General features: G+C 33.1%; 1 protein-coding gene across 1 annotated transcript in view; it reads left to right on the top strand.

Annotated features, from left to right (window-relative positions):
- Positions 1-21,281, top strand: part of BANK1 (B cell scaffold protein with ankyrin repeats 1) — a 285,835-nt gene that overhangs the window by 258,598 nt on the left and 5,956 nt on the right. The window contains 2 exon segments of the mRNA XM_023531394.1: positions 12,530-12,708; positions 16,712-16,775. Of these exon segments, the coding sequence (XP_023387162.1) occupies positions 12,530-12,708; positions 16,712-16,775 (243 nt within the window).

Here is a 21,281-nt window from a genome sequence, read left to right as displayed (position 1 = left end):
CAGAGACCATGCTTTCACAGAGGGAAGCCTCCAGAACTTACTTGGTTCAAGGAGATGATTGATTACACCAAAAATGAGACTGGCATGGGTTTTCTATGCTCTACATTAAAATCAAGTCAAAGATTATACCCTTTTCTCATTATTTTACCTTCAGCACTTAAACCAACATTTTTTGAACAATTATTTGTCATGCAGAGAAGAGCTAAAAACTGTAGGTAGAGACATCTCACCCAAGACTATTTTCCTCTTGCTCTGCAAGGAGGCAGATGCCCTCAGTTTTCCCTGACACACTTGGTTCCTATTGAAAAGAGATTCTAGCAGATTACTTATTATAATTTTTTTCTGATAATAAGATTTTAGTTAAAGTTCAAAAATGAAAAATGTAAAAGGTGGCAGAAATAGAAGTAACCCTGGCTGGCTCTAATAAAAATCAGCATATACAGATGCTTTTAACCTCAACTCACTTTTGAAATAACTTCAGACCAAAATAATAATACCAGATAATTATTGAGAGAGGTGTTAAAACAAAACTATGAAATTATTTCACGGCAGCCCCTAAACACTCCCATAGTCAGCCTCCTTTTGTGGCATTGCGAAGATGGCTAGATACTGACTGCGCCAACTTCTAATACTCACTGAGCTATTAAATAGAGATCCTCAATGGACCTGCTCCTAGGACACCATGGATCATCCTCTAAACAAAGCTGTGTCCCTAAAATGAGTGTTCTTTATCCCTGACTTCAAGTGGCATTTCCTACAGCAGCGAGGTTATACCTCAAACATTCTTCCAGTTGAGTACATGGTGCTCAAATGCAACACATGATGAAGCTGAACTTTCAGTCTCCCATGAATCACTTGAATATTCTGCTTATGGATTTACATACAAAAAAATTCGATTGGACAGTTTTCTATTTCTACCGATTTCGTATTTGGAGGAAAAGATGTATCTTTTTAAGTCTGCTATTTTGCTCCCACTGTGCCTTTAGCTCTCTTAAGAAATAAATGAAGAATTCCATATGAGGTCATTATATAATTAAGGTCAAATAATCACTGAAGAATTAAACTAAGTAGAGGAGACTTTGTTCCTCTCTGTGCTCCCCCACATACCTCACAGAGGTTTGGAAAGAGTAAGGGTGAAGGATGCTTTGGGTTCTTTGAAAGAATATTTATCTGAAGCAATTTTTTATAAATTCTTTAATTACCATGTTTTTAAGTAATTTCTGTTAGAACTAAGGGGAAAATGTGAAGAAGGCCACAGTGGGTAAAGGAAAGTGACAAGTAGCAAGTGTAATGAAGAGATCTTGGAATGCTTGATCTTATTGATTATTCTTCTGGTTATCCCACAGAGAGCAATATAAGGAAAGATCGCAAATGTCCATTAAGCCTAGACGAGCCCAATTATTATTCTACCATATATATAGAAAAATAGTCTCTTCTGTACCCGGTAACGAAAGGGGAAGAGAAAATAATGAAAGGAAACAAGAACCTAATTATAAAATATTTTATTGGATTAAAATCTGTCCATATCTTGTTTTGCTTCATCAAGGTCAATGATTACTAGATTTTTTAAACTCTTTGAGGGCTAGGAAACTGAAAATTTTAAACAAATTTTGTATGATTTTTTTTTCTCTCTAGATATTTATATTCAACTTCTTGATAGTGTTTTCAATTAGTCACCTTAGAGCAGTTTCCCTAGATACCTTACCCCTGGATGTCAGTAATTCCGCAGAACATAAAAACAAACAAAAACATTGTTCTATTTGCAAGGACTAGAGGAACATAAACCTCACGAAATGTTAAAAAACAAAAAACAAAAAAAAACCCTCTCTTATTACTGCAATCTGAGAAAAAGAAGATAAGAATAATCGGGAAGATTTTTAAATTAAAGAATTAAGTACCTCAAAGGGCTTACTCTGTACAACCATTTTTGCCTAAGCCTTTTAAGATTTGTATGACCATCCAGTCTATGTGACATACTAGGGAATCAAATCTGCTTATTTCTGAGTTGATGAATACTCCACATATCCTAGGATCTCATGGTGTAATAGGAAAAGCAGTACATGTTTCACCAATGATAACTTTATTTGGTAAAGAACAAAAAAGGCCCTTTTATGAGATGTTGTCGGAGTCCAGATTTTCTAATGGGACTAGATAGTTTCTCTAAAAAAGGTTAAAGAAATTATTTAATTCTTTCACTATATGCTAGAAGAAAAAGTTTTACAAGAGCCAACCATTTTCCCACTGAAAGTACAAGTGTTTCAGATGCCCTTCATTCACAACTGCCAAGGGATTGCCAGGAAGTTACACTATTGCTAAATCAACGAATTTTCCTGAGGAACAGAAAAAAAAAGTAATTGGCACCATTTCCATTGAAACTCAACAGATTTCTTCAACTCAATTTTTGCTTCTTGAAAAAAATATAAGAAAAATGCTGAGGACTTTGGATCACAAATAAAAGTTTTCATCAAAATAGTTTTAAAATCAGTTTTCTCAAGTTGGTTTTAAAATTAGGAAATGGTATAATGGTGTCACAGAATATGCTGCTACCACACCTCTACTCCCTTCCCCCCAACCTCACAGGCCCATCAATAATAGTTTCTTCAACTCAAGACCTGAATTTTTTCAATAGTTTTGGAGTTGATCAGTTTTAAAGTCTGAGTCATGCTAACCAAACTTACAGAGGATTGATTTATAACCCTTAATTTCAGTCTATTAAATCTATACATCCCAGGGACTAGATTCTTTCCCAGTGACTAGACTATTTACATTCATCAGGCCTCTGCCAAATAATGAAGTTTCTATAAAATATAATTAGTAATTAGATGACTTGGAGGTGAACATTATCAAGCTGAAGGATGCTGGAGGAATATAAGGGCTGCTTCTTCAAGGACATGGAAATATCTGCTTAATTTTTCCTGCCTTGCAAAATCATATAATAGTCTAGGGTCAAGATTGCTCACATCTTCCAGACAGGTTAAATTTTTTTCTTAGTTATATCTTTTTCTTGGAGGATGCTAAGGGGACTTTTCTATCCTCACCAGAATCATCCTCATTTTATTGATGTAGTCTTACCTCAGACATGATAACATGACAACTGATGAGGTTTAATAGTCTTAACATCTAAACTGCCTCCCTGTGAATCATGAGTCATATCCACAAATCTCCTCGGCCACACAGTTCGATACTGAATTGCATCAAGGATGTGTTGTTGCTGCCAGTTTTAGAAGACAAATCATCTCTTTGAGAGGTGGAGTTAAGTGAGTTGCGGGAAGAGCACATTCACCCTGACCAACTGCCTATACCAGTGACTCCCAACCCTAGATGAGCATAAGAATTATTTGTAGACACAATAGAATATACAGATGTCAAGTGATAATGTACACCTGAAAATTATATAATTGTATTAACCAATGTTACCCCAATAAATCTAAAAAAAAGAATTATTTGTAGAGCTTCTAAAATGTGGTTGCCTAAGTCCTACTTTAGACATAGTCTAAAAGTGGAACATATAATAATAGAAATAAGCAATAATCTCAAACCCAACATACAAAAAATATTTAACCAAAAGAAACTGTTTCAGAAGCATATTATGGCCAAATTTGGCCTCTACATATGTTATATTTCCAAAATAATCTGTGCAATATGATTTTAATTTTTGCCATGTTTAAATCGTCTTTAAATCCATGTTTCATGTAAAAATTCAAATCTCCAACCACTTTCTTTTATATAATTGTATCATTTGCTATAAATGACTTTTGCTGCTATCATTGGTTAACATGCTTTCCATGTTGTTTTCTTATATTTGAGACACATTTCTCTAAATTCATAATTCTATCAAAAGTGGAAAAATAAAGAATATATAAAGAGAATCGTGTTACCAATAAAATCATGAAAGAGAACATATTTACTTCTGATAATGAAAACTATTCAGATGTATTTAATAAGGAGGCACTAAAGCTTCTATGCTCAGTAATTCTAACTGCCCAGCCCCTGAAGGCTTATGAGTTTACAATTCCTCATGTAGTCTCTGCCCACTAATGCTTCATCTCTGGCCACACAGTTGTTATTGGCTTGTCTTCTTGGGGAGGGTGAGATGCGCATTCATGGGAAAGATATAGTCGAGGAACATACCTTGCATGTGTTCCCTAAGTGCCCACTGTTGCAACAGTCTGATAAATGTTAAATAATAAAACTTTCTGTAAGTAGGAGACCTGGCGAAATGTGGATGATATTACCCTTATGTGGGGAAAAGAGAACGCTGGTCTCTGAGGTATTTCGATCAGGCTACTTTTGCTAGTACCAGATACATTAAAAAGAAAAGAAGGAAAATTATCAAAATGTGATCATATATACCTCATAAAAGAATAATGGCCTCAGTTCTCTTTTTCAGTGTAACTTATATTTCCATTTACCATATTGTTCACAAAAGCTTTTTTGACATCATACTTGGAAAAACTTTTTAATAACTGAGTTCTTGCCTAAAATGGTGATGTGTCAATAGCCCATATTGTGGCCTCTTAGCAATATTTGTAAAGGCAAGGCACCAAAAAAAAAAAAAAAGAAAGAAATTCTTAGTAACAGAGAAAACAAAGGCTGGAAAAAGTTAATGCTAGAATCTGTAACTAATCCAATTAATTCTAAGGTTGAAAAAGGGGATTGAAATAAATAAAATCAGTAGTCTACCCACTGACCCATAGATATCGCTCGCACAAATGCAAATTTCTAAATTAGCTCCCCTCTCCAGCTCTGGTCTTTCTGTATACATGCAGAGAGTAGTCCTCCCAGTAGACAGTAAGGAAGAGGGATTTCATGTTACACTTTGCATCCTTAGACTCTCACGTAAAGCTCTGTAATGGAGGGAAGGGATGGTCAAGAAGAATTCTGTTAGTAATTTATACAGAGTTAGTACTTGCAAAGCTATCATTACATAAGGCCAAAGAATCACGTCCTACCTGTAGGTGACAAAGCTGCACTAGAACACAAAGAATAGACAGAAAAGATACACTGTGTTAACATGATTCTATAGATGTGTTCTCTTTCAAGAAGGATTGAGGAACAAGACAAACAAATAATATGAGAACTTAAAAAAAAAATCATTCCAGGGAAAGGAAGGAGAATTTTATCATGAAGTCTCAGGATAATTATGCTTCTGTAAACATTTATTTCATGAGTAAGACTGTCATTTATCATCTATCTTCCTCAAAGTTACCAAACTATCAACATGGAGATAATGGGAAATACACACACACACACACACACACACACACACACACACACACACACATGCACGCACAGAATAAGAACATTTCAACTAACAATTTGTAATTATCTAAATGTGAAGCTTTTTACAAATATCGTAACTTTTTAGAAAATGTTTTAAGGCAATAATTATAAAAAGTATGGATTCTTTTTTATTTTAATTTATTAAATTTAAGCGAACTATTCAACTTTCAGGTTCAGTACTTGACAAAAATATGGGGAAGTCAAAAATTTTTGTTAGAAAATTGTGAACTTATAAATGAATTGAAAACCTATAGAAGAAACAGCAGCAGAAAGTGAGGGGTCAATGTCAGGCTGAGATGAAAACAAACAGGTGAGATGCCACAAAGCTTGTTACACACATTGGCTCCTTTAATCCTTGCAATAGTCCTGTAAGGAAAGTATTATTTATCTTGATTCTATAGACCAAAAAAAAAATGATGTCTATAAAGTTGGGGTGAAGCAGAGCTAAAATTTGTACCCATGCCAGGTCCAAATGTTATGTCATAACATTTTCTTTTATAAAAGATGCAGACTCAAATTTGGATAAAAGATACAAACTTTAGTCTGCTTTTAAAAACTATATCACCAAAAATGATAAAGAAAAGTTGAAAATTAATGGTGAGTAATGGTTGTTTAAGAAACAGAAACGAGTTTTTTCAATCTTAATTTTAGAAAAAAATAGAATTCAAGGCAAAATTACTTATTAGACAAAGAACATCATTTATTTAAATTCCAAAATCCAAATAAAAGTATGTCGTTTATCTACTTTTATGTAACAAATATTAAAGCATTAAAATATTTAAATAAAATATGGTAGAATAAAAGAATCTGACAAAACCACAGTAGTGTAAGAGATTATAAATACTTTCAATCTTTGATAAAGTAGTAAAAATACAAAAAATAAAAACAAAGGGGTATATAAAAATAGGATAATACTTAATGGACTATACTTTTCAAGATCTATAATTAATAATGTGATAATATGCTAGCTGATAAAATAAACTATAAAATATGACCTATTCAACCCACCTTCCGATCTCAATACAATATTTAAAGTATTAATAACAGAAATTTAAATAAAAATGACTGAGAAAATTCTGAGAAACTCTAAAGACAAAGAAAAATTAAAGCACAGTTGATTGTTTAGAAAACAGCCCTACTAACTGTCTCTATAAGTAGAGGCAACATCATGCCTTAAAAGCTTTAGTTATTAAAGAAGAGAAGGAAAACAAAGAAACTCTAGTAAAAAAAAAAAAAACGAAACGAAGCCTGTGAAATAAATTTAACAAAAGTTGAAATTTAATGGCAAAATTTAAAGAATTTCCAGATGTGAAAACACAAGAAATGTTGACTAAATCTAAAACTTCATTTTTAAAAGGAGTAAATTAGCAGGTTCCCTGGCAATCCCAATCAAGAGAAAACATCAATTTAAAAGATCAGTCATGAGAAGATGAGAGTATACAGAATCAGAGGAATTGTTTTATTTCTTGTATATGAAAATATATGATTTTTTAAAGAGAGATACTAATTAACAAAATTACATCAAATGATAATGATGTGTCATTGTAAGTTCATTAATGTAGCAAATGTACCGCTCTGCTGAGGGATGTTGATAATGGGGGAGCTTGTGCTTGTGTGGAAACAGGAGGTATATGGGAGATCTCTGTACCTTCTACTCAATTTTACTGTAAACCTAAAACTGCTCTTAAATAATAATAACATGTATTTAAAAAATGAACTCAACTTATGTAAAAAACTATGTCAGATGATAAAAGGAATTTTAAAAAATATTACTAGAATAATAACTAAGGAATGTTTACATATGCTTGACTCAGAATATAACCAGGGACAAGTTTTGCCACTGAGTTATTTCAAACTCAAGCACAAAATAATTTTTATATAAACCATGCCATATAATAGAAGTATTAATGTAATGTGCTAGTTATTTCATTAAGAAAAAATACAGGATAATCTTAGTTAATGAAGAAAAAAACAAAAAGACTGTTCAGCTATTTATAATTTTTAAAATGCTTACAAAATAAGAAAGAGGATAATTTCTCGACATGATCAGAAATATCTTGCTAGTTCAAGGGTAGACATAGTCTCCTTAAGGCTAGGAACAAGATAAGGATGCTTATTATCAACATTTTTACTTACCTTTATTCTGGAAAGTCCTAGCAACTGGAATAACATATGAATCTAAATAAAAAGTGTTAACTGTTGGGAAGAAGAGGAAACATTTTTCATTATTTTTAGATTACATACGTACATGCCTAAAAAGCATGAAAGAATCAACTATAAGACTCTTAAAATTATTTAAAACTATTGAATATCATTCAGAAATAATTTGGGTTTGTTTGTTTGTTTGTTTGTTATGTACCAGCAATATTAGTTTGAAGACATCATAAAAAATACTTATTATATTTAATATTTATTTAATAATATTAAATATTTCAATAGTATTCAAAAATACTATTGAAAACACAAAAAGTTTCTATTCAGAGAGAGAGGCACACCATATTCCTGCATAGGTAGTTTAAATTCTTCCTAAAATGATTTATAGATTTAAAAAAATTTCACTTATTTTGAAAGGATTGAAAAAACTTTTCCTTAGGGGAAAGAACAACAATTTGGAAGAATGCTTTTAAATTCACAAAGAAGACAAATGAGAAGAGCTGAAATCAGGCAATCATTTAGGAAAATAAAAAGATAAAGGCAGCACCACTTACCATTTATTAAAGTCTTTTACTTATATAGTGCTTAAGTCTATAGTATTTAGCATTATATTGGCATGAGAATCACTAGCAGTGAAAGAATGGTTTAGACTATAAAATTATTAAAGTTTTCGTGCTTTTTTTTACTTGAACAATACAAAATATTATCAAAAGTATAATAAGACAGGCACTCCTTCATCATATCAGCGAGGCTGTATATCATATCACACTTCAAAGAAAGGAGATTGGCACTAAGTATCTAGCATTAAAAGTGTTTATACTCAAGAATTACACTTTTAGGAGTCTAGCCCAAGAAATTAATAGCAATACAGCCAAAGATTTATGTAAAAAACTTTTAAGCACCAATAATTCATAATCGTAAAAAGAATAAAAATTAGCCAACAGTGAGAGAATAGTTAAATATTTTATTGAATATACAAACTTCAGGATATAATATAGCTACTAAAAAACATATTTCGATGAATATTTAATAGCATGGAAACATTCTTAGGTTATATGAATAAGAGAAAAGAGCAGGAAACATACCAGTATAAACCCAATTCGGGGGCAGGGAGAAGTACACTTAAAAAGAAAAAGCACCAAAACATTAACAGTCTTTATTTCTGAAGAGCATAATAATGATAGTCATTTTATTTTTTAGTACTTTTCTGAATTTTCTCAGTGGTGAGGAAGAGATTAGTTTTAAATCCCCAACAATTAAAGTGAAACAGCAAAGAATACACTGTTAATGGAAAAATTATTCTGATGCTTGTCGACTCTATTCAGGGGAACTACTGTATGAGTATAGGGACCCCTGTGCCGTGGTTTTTCAGCAGAGGAGAGACGGGGGTCTCATATCTGAATGCAACAAAGAAAAGTGGGAATTTATAGCCAAGGAGTGTGTGAGGAGCAGGGAGTGGATAGAAAATTATTAAGAGGAAACATCACGGGTAAGAGAGAGTCTAGTTAACCTGACCTAACAAGATTCCTGCTGAACGCAGGCCAAGGTGATCAGGCATGACTTGGAGGGTAATGGAAGCTTCTAAGGAAGCTGATCAGATATTGAGGGCAATCAGATTTTGAGGATGGGAGATTCCAGCTAAACCAATTTGTGAAAATTGGGCAACACAAAGAAAAACAGAAGGTGAGGCCTAGTTGGGAAGAGGACTCAGTGGAGCCAGACTAAAATTTAGTCAGTGAGAGACTCTGTCATATGCAGCCCAAAGTTGAGGAAATGTGGAGCTTTTGCTTAGAACTTACAACTTAGAACTTAGAACTTAGAACTTACAAATAAATCAGTTCTCCAGATATCTCTTAATCTGCCCATGTGGACCTAAGTTTATTTACCTAATTCCTTTCTATGAAACATAAAAAATAACTTCAGATTTAAATCTTGGTCACTGTTTCTTTAAGTCCTATTACTGACAAGTTCTTTCCAATTGCTCGCAAAATAATTTGGTGAGATGGTACAGTAGGATAAGGCATAGTATAGAATATCTGGCATGGCTTAGAATGGCATATATTTCATGGGGAAACCTATTAGCAAAGTGGAAGAAAATTTTATTATTTTGAAAACAATATATAGTATTATTATAGAAAATTGGAAATTATTTACTTCTGATAATACACAATAGAACAACTTGTGTCATCTGTAAAAATTTCTTTTTATGCTTTACTATATATATGTTTATAATGTTAAAATTGTACTGTATATACAATTTTGTTTCCTGCTTTTGTGCTTGTCATTATATAATAAGCACTTTCTATGTTGCCACATGGTCTTTTTAGTTGTTATTTTAATGACTTCCTAATGTTTATTAAGTAAATATTTCATATTTCAAATCTCATTGTTGGGCAATCAAGTTGTTTCCTTTCAATTTTTCAGTAAAAATATGTTCTTCTAGCCAGCCACTCAGTAAGTAGCATTTTAATAAAAAGCCCAATTTGCTTACTTATCTAATCTATAGATTAATATACTCACCGCAATGGGTTACTTGATTTTTATATGACCAACATTTGTTCAAATGAAAAATCTTACAGCGAGAAATAATCCAAAGCAACTAAAACTTTAAATACTATAGTGTGTCTTAGAGCTTTTACAAGACCATATCTGCAATATGTACAGTTGCTTTTTGATGAAATTATGTTAAACCCATACTGATTCTTCTGAATATAAACTAATAATAAATATAAGATTGAGGAAGAAAGAAAAAATCCTTCCATCCCCCATAAATAGTAATCTAAATGCAATAATCAATTTTGCACACCCTACCCAAAATTGCACATTTCAGTTTAACTAGTCTGTCCTTAGGAAGACAGATAGTAGAGTGCCTAAATCATTTTTCTTTGCAACTTATCATGCCCAATAGTAATTTATCAAGCAATTTCCTTTTGTCTTTTTAGTGTGAAAAAAAGTAAAAGCAGATGTATGGAAAATTAGTCTAATTTTCAGGATTCGATACATAGAACTAACTGCTGCTGCTCCTAAATTTTGTTCTTTTGTTCTCTCTGCACGACCACCCAAAACGGAATCTCTTTTCTTCCTACAAAATAAAAGTCATCTTACTTATATTTTAGTAGCTAAAATTGAAATATGAAGGGGTAATCGAAATGAATATTATTAAAAAGATTCATTATTTTTCGAATTCAGCTAAACTTGAACATATAGCAAAACCAAAGCTGGTATGGTTTTCTGGGAAGACTTTTCTTGCAATAAATTCTACAAAAGCAGATAATTCAGCTGCATGGGTTACTTGAGATAAAAATAGATTCACACGTAGGCAAAGAGGATGGAAGTGAGGTGCTAGTTAAATGGCATATCTGTTCAATGATGATGCTAACCCTCCACACTGTGGCAGGAACAGCAGGTAGAATTCTACTGCAAACTGCACCTCACGAATTGAACTGCAGTGTGTGGAGGCCAATAAAAAACAAATGGTGCAAGAAGCAAGACCTCAATTGTTATCTATGCTTTTGGCTGCTGAACCAGTGAGCCCTGTGGCTGACTTGTGCTTCTCCAATTTCCCTGAGATTTCATGCTCCATCATCCCTGAAGGAAGAGCTTTAGAGTACAGAATCTGTTGACATCTTGTTGGTTCTGGGGGAATATGACTTCTGAAGAGAAAAAGTAAGCCAAGAAACATCCATGGGAATCAGCATGATTGGCCATGTAGCAGTTTTATGTGCATATGAATCTTCCAGAAAGGAACCCTTTCTTTGTCCCTGTTCCAAGATTCCCTGTTAGAATCCTCTTCAAAACTGTGAGCAACATCAGAGGTCATTCCAAGACAGTCCCGAGGCTCAAGTCCCCTTCACATACTTAAACTTGCTATCAGGTACTTGAAATGTCTCTTTTCCAGACTAGCCAATCCTAACACTATCCGAGAATCCTTATTACTATAAAATTTGAATACCCTCCCCATTTCCCCAGTCCTCATCTTCTCTGGATATGGTCTAGTTGACCTATTTCTTTCTTGAAGAAGGGACTCCAGTAAGAAGTGATGTCTCCAGGGACAACTCCTTAGCACACTTGAGCAGGACTACCTATTCTCTCCTTCTAGAGTCAGACATATTTAGAACTGACAGTGCATAAGACATGTGCTGCTGCTGCTGAGTTGCCAGTCCCTCCTGAGATTATACAGTAAGTATGTTAGACTTAATAGAACTATATAAATGAGAAGGTTCAGACTCCAATGAGTTTGGCAGCCAAGCAGGTAGCACAAGTGAGATGTCATCCAGTGACTATCAGGAGTGACAGGGATTGGAGTAGCCAGGAGAGCATGTAGCATCCCTAAAGGCATCCAGAGGGTTCATGTATGTCTTTAAACACCATGTGACACAAATAAAACACTGAAATCACCCACAGTCTACAACTTATTACCACTATACTTCAGGCCAGTCTCTGGGGTAGCATTAGCAGCCACACATGAGAAATTGGGCCACCCAATGTTTTCATTCTGCTGAGCAAATAATACACGGCATGCTTCAATAATATACTCTTTTGAAAAGGAATCAATTTATTACAAAATGACCGGCAATTATTTACTTTATATATTTCAGGAAAAACTTTCAATAATTCTAAACCTCTCACAACGTTTGGATACGGGTTGACATCTCTTTTCCCAGAGCTAAAGAGATTATGTTATTCTACAAATATTTATTATTAATAATAATGTTAGCATTTATTTAGCCTAGTATGTGGCAGGCACTGTGCTAAGTATTTTACTCACATTATTAAAAGTAATCCTCACAAAAGAACATGCAATTGGCAGTGCCCACAGCTAGTGCAATGCGGAATTTTTGTTTCTGCTCTTTTTCTCCTTGTCCCTTTATGTTTTTCAGTGATGAGACACCTCTTTTTTGCCCATAACACTAGGTACTAGGCACAACCATCCTTAGAAATAAACTCATTAAAAAATTTCTATGATTTATTCTATAACTACTCACAGACTGGTAAGAATGAGAAACTCAAGCTGCTTATTTCTTAGAGTGCTTTTTGTATTCAGTTGTTACAGATTGACTTCTTGCTAAAATACTCTCCCCTCATATTGCAGACAGAGCTCGGATGGAGAATCAAGCCTTTTCCACCAGGAGGAGCTACCTGGCCGATGGACAGAAAGAACTCATCCTCCTGCAGGAGAAAGTGAAGAATGGGAAACTATCTGTGGATCAAGCCCTAGAGAAGTTTAAACACTGGCAGATAGGAAAGACCGGCCTGGAAGTGATTCAGCAGGTAATGCTGACCCCAGTCGTTTCTGAAACATTCCCTCACTTGCAGAGCTCCTAGCTTCTTTGTAAATGTTTAGTCTACATAAGAAATACAGGTAACTATTTTTTTGTTTTTAAATAGACACACACACACACACACACACACACACACACACACACACAAACACAAAGATGTTTTTCAAACAAACAATTGAAAATTTGAAAGTATCCAGACTTTATTTAACAAACCATTGTTGAACTCAATGCTGGGACCCAGCATTTCAGAGCTAATACATAACTTCCTTACAAGGCTGTCCTTAGTGTAGTGAATGTTTAATGAATTTTATTGTTGAAAGTAAGGTGAAGCATCTTTATACTAACACAGGCTCTGCATTCCAAAGAGTATATTATGTAGGCCAATGTAGACCAAACAAAGAAAAAAGAAAATTATTGAAATCTTATCAAATAATAGTACTAAATAAAATGTAATAAGTATTATTTTCTCTTCCTCTTTATATATATACACACACACACACATATATATATTCTGTAGAGAAATGACGCCAAGAGCATTAACTTCAGATAAATTAGACTTGTCTTCTATAAATATAATTTATGTCCTGAGAGGTAATTTGAAGTAGGTGGTTCAGAAATGAGAATGAAAACAAAATATGCCATGTACACTCTGTGACATTCGTCACTGAGGGGTATCAGAGCCTCATTCTACATATCTCATGGGTCTTTCTACTCTCAGAACATTCCAACAGTTTTTGTCTTCCCATCATTTAAAGCCCAAGGACCTTAGAAACCAGTTGTCAGGCAGCTATTTGATGAAACATTTAATTACCTGGCTTAGGCTAATGTATACATAATCATTAGTAGCTCACTGTGCTATCTTTCCCAAGAAATCGTTTTTTTATTTAAAAACGATGCTTTGGAAAATATTTTTAAACAACAGAAAAGTTAGTCCTCATGGTGAAATTTAAACAATGTGGCCTATAGGCAGGAGATAGTTTAAGCGAGGGGACTCTCCCAGTACATCTGAGAGGACTCCTTGAACCACCTATCTCTAAGGGCAGCTCTGGCTGTGGGTTGGTCACTAGACATGGTCCAGATTTTTGCAGTGCTAGGCAAGGGCAGTTATTTTGCTAAACAAATGCAAAAGAATGCTAATTGTAGAGTTCTGCAACTGATCGCTGTTCATCTTCAGAATTACATTGCTTCTCAATCCATGCCATCGCCATCAAACATCCCTCTTATCCTGAAATGGGTATAATGTGCTTAAGTGCAGATGTATAAATCACTTTTCTAGCAATGCCAGATTATATAAATTTTGTTGCATTGTATCCTCTTAGACTGTTCAGTAATCGTTTACAATTTAGAGTAATCCACCGAAATATTTTCTTGGAAAGATTTTGCTGGTTGTTTTATTAAACCCTGGGGTATTTCTATTTTGTTTGTGTATTTATTTATATTCAATATTGTTTTAGAAAGAATTTAAGATGGTCCATACTCACTACTTCAAGACTGATTTTACTTATCTAATATTTAGGGACAATAGGATAATGAATATGGTTAGTGTTGATACAAAACAAAACAAATTTAACCTGTAAATGCAAAAACAGGCACTAAGGCTACTTTCCGTGACAGCTAAAAGTTTAGTAACTCTGAATATTGTTTGAGGTGTCGGTCAGTCCTTTTCCACTTTTTTTTTCATCTTTGTTTAAATATAATTGACATGTAGCATTGTGTAAATTTAAGGAGTTCAAAGTGTCGATTTACTTATATATTGCAAAATGGTCACCACCATAGTGCTAGCTAACATTCCCATGTGTCACATAATTACCATTTATTTTTTGTGGTGAGAACATTTAATATCTGCTTACTTAGCAACTTTCAAGTATATAATAACAGTAGTGTCTACTATAATCACCATGCTGCACGTTAGAGCCCCAGAACTTATTTATCTTATAACTGAAAGTTTGTACACTTTGACCAACATCTCTTCTTTTCTCCCACCCCCCAGTCCCTGGCAACCACCATTCTGCTCTCTGTTTCTATTTTTAAGTTGTTAGATTCCACGTATGAGTGATATCATACAGTATTTGTCTTTTTCTGATGATCTTAATGCCCTCAAGTTCCATCCATATTGTCACAAATGGCAGGATTTCCTTCTTCTTCATGGCTGAACAGTGTTCCATTATGTATATATCTATGTTCTTTATCCGTTCACCCATTGATGAACACCTGGGTTGTTTCCATATCTTGGCTAAAGTGAATAATGCTGCAGTGAACATGGGAGTGCAGATATATCATCAATATCCTGTTTTCACTTCTTTTGGATATATACTCCACAGTGGGATTGCTGGATCATATGGTATTTCTATTTTCAGTTTTCCAGGGACCTACATACTATTTTCTATAGTAGCTGCACCAATTTACATTCCCAACAGTGCCCAGGGTTCCCTTTTCTATAAACATTTGTTATCTGCTTATCTGTCTTTTCAATAGCCATTCTAACGCACATGAGGTGATAGCTCGTTGTGCTTTTGATTTGAATTTCCCTGATAGTTAGTGATGTTCAGAACTTTTTCATGTACCTATTGGTCATTTGTATGTCTTTTTTGGAAAAATGTCTATTTAGTGCCTCTGCCCATTTTTTAACCAGATTGTTTGATTTTTCGCTAATGAATTGTATGAGTTCTATATATATTTTGGAAATTAACTTCTTATCGGACATCTGATTTTCAAATATTTTCTCTCATTCTGTAGGTTACCTTTTGTTGATGGTTTCTTTTACTGTGCAGAAGCTTTTCAGGTTGATGTACTCATGCTTGTTTACTTTTGCTTTTGTTACTTTTGCTTTTGAGTATCAGGTCCAAAAATTATTGCCAAAACCAATGTCAAGGAGCTTGTTCCCTGTATTTTTTTAGTTCTTAACCTAAGGGCCTGGACAACAGTCAAAACAACAGAAAATTTAATGTTCTCCTTTTTCCTAACATACGCAGGACACAATCCCATATACTTTTCATTATTACTTTTGTAGATTACAAAAAAAAAAATATTCATTTGTACCATGAGAATGAATCTATCAGAGGTAATTATAAAGTTATCTTATTATTAATAGAGGCATTATCTTAGGAAATTGACAGGGAAAATGGCACAAACATAGAGTTAATAATAAGTTTCTAGAATAATGAATATCTACATAGAATCTCCAGAGTTGAAGGCAAGATGGTTGAGAAGGTAAAAACTCTGCCTTTCATGCTCCTCACTCCTACTCATAATCACTGAGTACCAAAAGAATATTTGCTTCACTCTTAGGAGAGGATCTTTAAGGTGATGAAAACAACTCTCTATTTAGGAAATGTGGTTTCTAGGTCTCAAGAGAAATCCTTAGGAAAAATGCTGCACTTAGGTTTTCTCATAAAAGTGATTTTTAGCTTATTTTAAACTGTGGTTAAAGATAATAGTGTCCAATGTATAATATTTGGAAAGCAAAGAAAGATGACAAATGAGCTGAGAAGGGAAATCCAGACTTGTATCTTTTGCTGCCGAGTTTCTAGTTAGAGTAAATTAGAATTCTTGGGAAGGATTGCAGAGGCTGGAGATGGGCTCAAGCAGCAACAAGTCGACACTGTGTCACCCTCCTGCTTTTGGATACCATATAGCCACTGTAGAACCCTCAGGTGTTAGATGTGTAAAACAGCTCCCAAAATAATTGGGCTCTGAGTTTCAATCCTAACTCTATCATCTATAACTGTGTGATTTGGGAAAGTTACTTAACCTCTCTGTATCTCATTTTCCATATGTGTAAAATGAGATGATGACATTTTATATCTACTTTACAAAGTTGTAAGGATTGAGTTATATTGAGTAAATATCAAGGATAGCACTTGGAACATTGTAAATGCCAAATTAGTACTAAGTAGTCATGGTGGTATTGGTGATACTTATTGATGTTTCATCTTGATTCACGACAAATTTGTAAACCTTGACTTCTGTTTCCTGGTTGTTCCCTCATTTAGGAAAAACTACGCCAACTACGGGATTGCATTATTGGGAAAAGGCCTGAAGAAGAAAATGTCTGTGGTAAGTAAAATTTGCCTGTTATTCAAAACTGATAGGATGATGGAGTGGAAAATACAAGAACTATAGAGTTAAACACACCTGAATTCATATCTACATTTTATCACTTCTCATCTGTGTAACTGGAGAGTGTCTTTAATCCTTGTCTGCAAAACAGGAATAATTATACACATATCTAAAAGTAGTTTTATGAGTTAACATATAAAATACGTTCACCTTCTCTGACCCATAATGAACATTCAATAAATGCTAGTAACTTCTTTTTCCTTTGATTTCTATGTAAATTGCAAACAAGATAATTCTGCTCCAATTTCTTTTATATATGAGCCATTAAATTTTTAAGGAGTCATACTTTTTTAATAAGGTAGAATGATCGCAATATAATCAGTTCTTACAATTGTCCACATGTGGATTATCTTAAATTGTAAATCTTGTGTTGACTTCCCTTGTAGCTAGCACGCTTTTTGGCAATGCAAATTCCTCTTGCTAATAATTAACAGTTGCTTCAGGGGGGGAGGACACTTATTTTAATGTTAATACAAACCAACCATTATTAAGATGGTAAATCTTCTCCAAAGATAAACAACACATTCCAAAATTGAAAATAAATTATGTTCTCACTATCTGACCGCTCTTTCCACAAGTCCATACTCCTGTACAGATAATTAAAAACTTGAAAGCATTCATCTCTTCCATTTTCAATAATGTTTCATAGCTTTTAGCTAGTGCTTCTTGTTGAAATTCACCCTGTTAAAATTCATTTTCTTTTCATATTATTAGGTTGTTATCTACTTTCCATGGAGAATTCTTTAAGCTCTTTTAGAAATGTTTTCTAAAACAGAAATATACTTCCTAAAATAATTAAGGTTATAAACATGGGACTAATTTACAGAAAACTGAGTTCTACAGACCTCCATTCTAATGTGAAATAAGATCAAAATTTTGACAACGTATAAAATTACAAAATATCTGAATAATTTTACTAAGGAACATTAAGTATAGTAGTAGTAATAAATAATATTTTTTGACTCTCTACTATACGCTTAATATTACCTTATTAATTTCTTACAATAACGTTTTGAGGTAGACATTAGTTCCAAATTATAAATAGGGAAACTGAGACTCTGAAGAACTAAGATGTTCAAATTTGTCTTCAGATTAGACACTACAACCCATTTCTGTTAGAATCCAAAGTCAGTGCTCTTAATCATTGATGTCTTAGTTAGGAATCAGCTAGTTCTACTTCTAGCCAAAGTGGAATAAGTAGTACCAGATAAATTCTCCCACTGTATAGAACACTCATACTGGTTAAAAACATAAGAATTGATTTCAGAGAGTGTACCATAGGTAACCCAAGGCTATAATCCCAGAGATGAGCAAAGTTTATGAGGTGGATCTCTTGATTTCCCAGAGACTGATTTCCTGACTACAATCTGTTCAAAGCAGGCCAATCCTGTTGAACTGAGGAGAAAAAGATCAGAAATCAGTGCAGCTAAAGATGCTGGAATGTGTGTGGTGAGTCACTGAAGGGATAGCTGTGTAGAGAGGTAGCCTCAAAGAGAGTGAGAGCCTCCATAAGTCTGTGGCTGAGAGAAGTATACAAGTGCAGAACAAGACCTCTCAAGGCATATAAGATAGCAGTTTCTAGGGCACTGAAAGCAGAATAAAGACACTAGAGTTTGAGCAAAGCCAAGGAAAAGCCACATCGGGATATTTGATTCCCTGCCTAGCCAGAGTGGAAATGTCTCCTTTGTTAAATTACCTAGAATCTTGCTGTGACCCAAGAGATGTAACGAGTAAGGACCATGACTTAGAGTAAGACCTACTCTAGACCTGCCCTAACAACACCTAAAACCAAGCCCCTATGAGAGCCACATGGAAGACAGAAAAAATAATAACAATAACAATAATAATAATAATAATAATAATAATAATAAATAATATTTTACATCTACCTGCTTTGTATAATTTTGAGTGTTCTTCATTCCTTAGTGTGGATGTGAGTGTCCGTTTTTCATATCCCTTCACCTTGTATGACATTTTTAGCATTTATTATATTACAATTTTGCTGTCTGTGAATCCTCTGATTTCATTTATCTAAAAATGTCTTCAATTCAACAAAATTTTGAAGAAAATTTTCTCTGGATATATAATTCTAAATGGCCATTTTTCTTTTTAGCATTTTAAAGGTATTATTACATTGTCTTTAGTCCTCCATTATTTCTGTTAAGAAATTAGTGAATATTCTTTTTTTTTTCTCTGTATGAAATGTGACTTTTTTCTCTGGCTGCTTTCAAGCATATCTCTTTATCTTGGCTTGAAGTAGTTTGATCATAGTTGTCTATATGTATGTCTCTTAAGAGGCTAATTGTAGATTTTTTTGTTCTTTTTTTTTTTTTCAAAGTTATTGGAACTGTACGGAGGTGATTTATATTAAATTTGGCAAGTTTGGGCCATTATTTCTTTTAAAATGTTTTGCCCTAAACTCTATCTTTTTTCCTCTGCTACTCATTACATTAATGCTAGATCATATTATATTGACCTACATGTCTCTGAGGCTCCATTGTTTTTCAAAGTCTTTTGATTTCCCTGTTTATCATATTGGATAATTTCTATTGTTCTTTCTTCAAGTTCATTAACTCTTTTGTTATATCCAATTTGCTGATAAACTCATCTGATAAATTTTTTATTTCTTTTATTATAATTTTAATTTCTACAATTCCTATTTGGTTCTTTTATAGTTTCAATTTTTCTGCTGAGATTCTCTATTTATTCTTTGATGACCATATCTTTTATTAATTTAATTATATTTATCAAAGCTGCTTTGATGCCTTTGTCTATGAAAGTGAACAATGGGATCATCTCAGGTTCAGTTCTTATTGATATTTTCTTTTTTTCTATGAATTATATTTTCCTGTTTCTTTGTACCTCTTCTTTTTTAAAAAAAAAAATGAATGCTGGACATTACATATAATCGGTTGCATATTCTGGATTTTTTAATATTTAATATTTGTAGATGAGTGTAGGTTCTTGTTTTAGCAGGCAGTTTGACTACTGACATGAACTTGTATAGTTTGGGCTTTATGCTTTTTTCATTTTTGATCTATAGAAAGCCCAATGTGTTTTCTAAGGCCCTCACTGGAGCTGAGCCTACACTTAAGGGGGAGTAGATTATAACATATAAAGAAGGAAAAGATATGAAGTTAACCATGCAAAGACAAGGGATCCAGATAAATGGAATTATATATTGTAAAAATTTTATATGGTGAAGTTCAAAGTATGGAATGTGAAGAATCAGGTACAAAGAAGAGAAAAAGGTAAGGTAGGAAGTGCAAAGTGTCAAGTATAAGTCATAAAACGTCAAGAGGTACATTATTGTTTCTAAATAGACTCTGATAAGTTAAAATTCATAATTTAGTTATAAAGCAATCATAAATAAATGGACAATAGATAGACAGACAGATGATGATGATGATGATATAAAGATAGAAAGATAGATGATAGATAGATAGATGATATATAGATAGATAGAAAGATAGATGATAGTTAGATAGATAGATAGATAGATAGATAGATAGATAGATAGATAGATAGATACATACATACATACATACATACATACATACATAGATGATAGATAGATAGGAAACTAATAGAGGAAATAAAATAAAGCATTAAAAAGCTACTTTATTTACCAAAAATAAAGCAGGAGGTTTGCAAAAAGGAATATAAACAAAATGGATTAGTTAAAAACAAGAGCAAGACAGTAGTATTAAATTCAGTCATATCAATAATTATGTTCAATGTAAATTAATTAAATACCTTATTTAAAAGGCAAACTTTTTCAGACTGGATAAAAAACTAATACCCAATTTTATGCTATATAAAAGACTTAAATTTTAAATATATGACACAGATAGTTTGAAAGTAAAGAATAGTAAAAGATTTACCATGCCAATACTACGCATAAGAAAGCTGGCACGGCTATAGCAATATAAGACAAGATAAACTTCAACACAAAGATTATTACAAGAGATAAAAGATAATATTACAAAATTGTAAAAGGGAAGTTCACTAGGAAGATATAAAAATCCTAAATATTTGTGTCCTTTACATTATATATGTATTTATGAGTTTTATAAAAACTCATGAAGCAAAATTTGATAGTACTCAGAGATGTTTTCACCACTTCCTTACTAAATGATAGAACAAATACACAAAAACCAGTAGCAATAGATCTAAATAACACTTTCAATTAACTTGACCTAGTTGACACTTGTAGAACAAGACATTTAAAAAGTTCAGAAGACATGTTTGTTTAAGGTTTTCATGGAAGGTTGACCAGGGTACGAAACATGCTGGACTATCAAAACAGTTTCAATGAATTTCAGAAGATTCAAATCTTCAGAATATGTTCTCTGAAAGACTTTATTCTTTTGAAATCATATGCTTTTACCACAACAAAAACATATTACTATTTACTTAAGAAATTAGAAAAATTTCTCAAAA

The sequence above is a fragment of the Pteropus vampyrus genome, unplaced genomic scaffold, assembly GCF_000151845.1.
Source record: "Pteropus vampyrus isolate Shadow unplaced genomic scaffold, Pvam_2.0 Scaffold67, whole genome shotgun sequence".
Taxonomy (NCBI): domain Eukaryota; kingdom Metazoa; phylum Chordata; class Mammalia; order Chiroptera; family Pteropodidae; genus Pteropus; species Pteropus vampyrus.
Note: the sequence above shows the minus strand (reverse complement) of the source record. Positions and strands in the feature narration are given on the sequence as shown.